The sequence below is a fragment of the Chiloscyllium plagiosum genome, chromosome 9 (genome assembly GCF_004010195.1).
Source record: "Chiloscyllium plagiosum isolate BGI_BamShark_2017 chromosome 9, ASM401019v2, whole genome shotgun sequence".
Lineage (NCBI taxonomy): Eukaryota > Metazoa > Chordata > Chondrichthyes > Orectolobiformes > Hemiscylliidae > Chiloscyllium > Chiloscyllium plagiosum.
The window spans coordinates 64,519,374-64,521,987 of NC_057718.1; the positions used below are offsets into that span (position 1 = coordinate 64,519,374).

Sequence of the window (2,614 nt, forward strand, 5' to 3'; positions counted from 1 at the left end):
TCGTCCTTGAGGATTTCCTGCACTCTGTCTGTGATGTCTTTAAACCCTGGCACAGGAAGGCAACACACCATCCTTAAGTCCCGTCTGCTGCCACAAAAACCCCGGTCAGTTCCTCTCACTATGGAGTCCCCTTTTACCACGGCTCTGTGCGATGTCTGACTCTTCCGCTCTGTCTCTGCGCCAACTTTTGATTGACAGACCTGGCCACCTCGCGGACTGGCAGTGTCACCTGTCTCTACTGTTTCCAAAAGATTCAACGTGTTCCTGACAGGTACTTCCCTTGAGGTCTCTTGCACCTGTCTCCTATCTGCCTTCTTCATTGTCTGCTCTCTTCTGCTCTCTTCTGGTATGATTGGTGTAATAACCTCGCTGAAGGTCTTGTCCAGAAAGATCTCGTTCTCTCAGATGAGCCTAAGGTCCTCGAGTTCTTTCATCAGTGCTGCAATATGCTCTGTCAGTAGCTGAACATGCACACACTTTCCACACTTATATGAGCCAGACACACCAGAGTTGTTGACCTCCCACATCAAGCACGTAGCACACTGAACCAGCTTGGCAGTCATGTCTTCACCCTCTTCAACAGTGGCGTAATCACTTCACTCAACCTCCTTGTCAAAGACTCCTGAGCTAAAGCCTAATCCACAGGAACTTCCTTGGACCTTCTTTTTGGGGCAAGTCTGTGGACTCTTAATTTAGGTTAGAGGAGGAGGGAGGGAGGGAGGCCCTACTTTGTAGGACCTGGGGTCTAGAACACACCCACTCTAAGAACAATCACTTATCTTCCCGCCCGGCTTTGCACTCTGTCTTCACTTCCACCCAGCTCCCGCCGCTCTCTGATGCGAAAATTGTTAAGAAACTGCTGTCCTTATCCAGTGTCATCTATATGTGACTCCAGAGCAATATGAATTATAGAGATCCTTTCAGTGTGGAAGCAGGCCATTCAGCCCATCAAGTCCACAGTGATCCTCCAAAGAGCATCTCACCCAGACTCACCCCCTTACCCTATTCCTGTAACCCTGCATTTCCTATGGCTTACCCACATATCCCTGGACACTATGGGGCAATTTAGCATGGCCAATGCACCTAAACTGCACATCCTTGTATTGTGGGTGAAATTACCCCCAACCCCATGCAATTTAATTTTGTTTGCTCACCTCTTGCGTGAGACTTTATCAGAAGTCTTCTTAAAATCCAAACACACCACATTCACAGGTTCCCCCTTATCAATTCTGCTATTAACATCCTGAAAAAACACTCTTAACAGGTTTGTCAAGAATGATTTCCTCTTCAATAATCTATTGTGACCTTGATCAATCAGGCAATTATTTTCTAAATATTTAGTAATCACATTAATTTACAATAGATTCTAGCATCTTTTCTACTATTGATATGAGGCTAATAGGTCTATAGTTCCTTGTTTTCTCTCTCCCTTCTTTCATAAGCAATGGGGTTACTTTTGCAATCTTCCAATATGCAGGCACCATTACAGAATTGTTAGAATTGTGAAAGATGATCACCAATGAATCACCATCTCTGCAGCCATATCTTTTAATACTTTTTGGCGAAGGTCCCACTGATCTGTCAATTTTCAGTTCCAAAAATTTCTCAAATACTGTACTATCTTTTTGCTACTACTAATTTCTACATTCTCATTAGATTTTTGAATTTTAATTATTTCAGGGTAACTTCTTCCTCTGTGAAGACGGACACAAAGGACAGAATCCTATAGCGACCTGAGCAAAATGAGCTATGGCAGAATCATTTAAGAAGCCCAGCAATGCCCATCTCAACATTGGGAGCATTCTATACTGTCTGAGTTTTCACTAGTCACCAATTAAAGAAGATTATTACTTGTTAAATGTCTTATTAATGTCTATACTCACCTCATCAATACTTAAACTTCCTATCTCAACAAATGTGCCAAACAAGCTAGACATCGAGAATTCTTGACATGGAAATCAGAACGTGTATCTGCTGACTTCGGCTTGCCACTTGCTGAAGAACCTCCATGTTAGACACTGGGCACCAACATCGAAAGAATCTCCATGGGCATTGGCCGCATGAACCATGTGTCCACAGATACTGATCTGACATGTGCTTCTAAGAACCCTCTGATCTCAGCACATAGAGGCATACAGCATGGAAACAGACCTTTCAGTCCAACCAGTCTATGCCGACCATAATCCCAAACTAAACTAGTCCCATGTACATTATCAGACACTTCTATATTTCATACTGCACTAACATCAATCATTGTAATACAACTGCAAGGGTTCTGTGTGCTTAGGAACACACACCCAATTCAGGGACTGGAAAAGGCTACATCTATGGAGTCTTCACTTGCTGTCATAGTGCTCACTCACTCTGAGCCTGCATGCCTTCATTGCATTGTATTGCCTTTGTGCACACTTTGCCCTCTCACCAAGAGCTACCAGCCATATTACTTAGGTCTTGCTGTGCTTTTTGACAAGAACAAAGATAGGAATCTTGTGATAATTATCAGCAGGCATCAACCAAGTCAAAAGCCTTTTCTCACGGGGAGTCCATCACAGCAAATCAAGGACAACTCCCAACACCAGCCCAGGGGCTTAGACATGGTTAATCAGTCAGTCGG

At 43.7% G+C, this 2,614-nt stretch overlaps 1 protein-coding gene across 1 annotated transcript in view; it reads left to right on the forward strand.

Moving 5' to 3' along the window:
- Positions 1-1,773, forward strand: part of si:zfos-1056e6.1 (uncharacterized protein LOC107988029 homolog) — a 160,375-nt gene extending 158,602 nt beyond the window's left edge. The window contains exon 9 of the mRNA XM_043696111.1: positions 1,681-1,773. Coding sequence (XP_043552046.1) covers positions 1,681-1,737 — 57 coding nt within the window. The 3' untranslated portion in view covers positions 1,738-1,773. The remainder of the gene's footprint in view (positions 1-1,680) is intronic.
- The last annotated feature ends 841 nt before the right edge of the window (positions 1,774-2,614 follow it).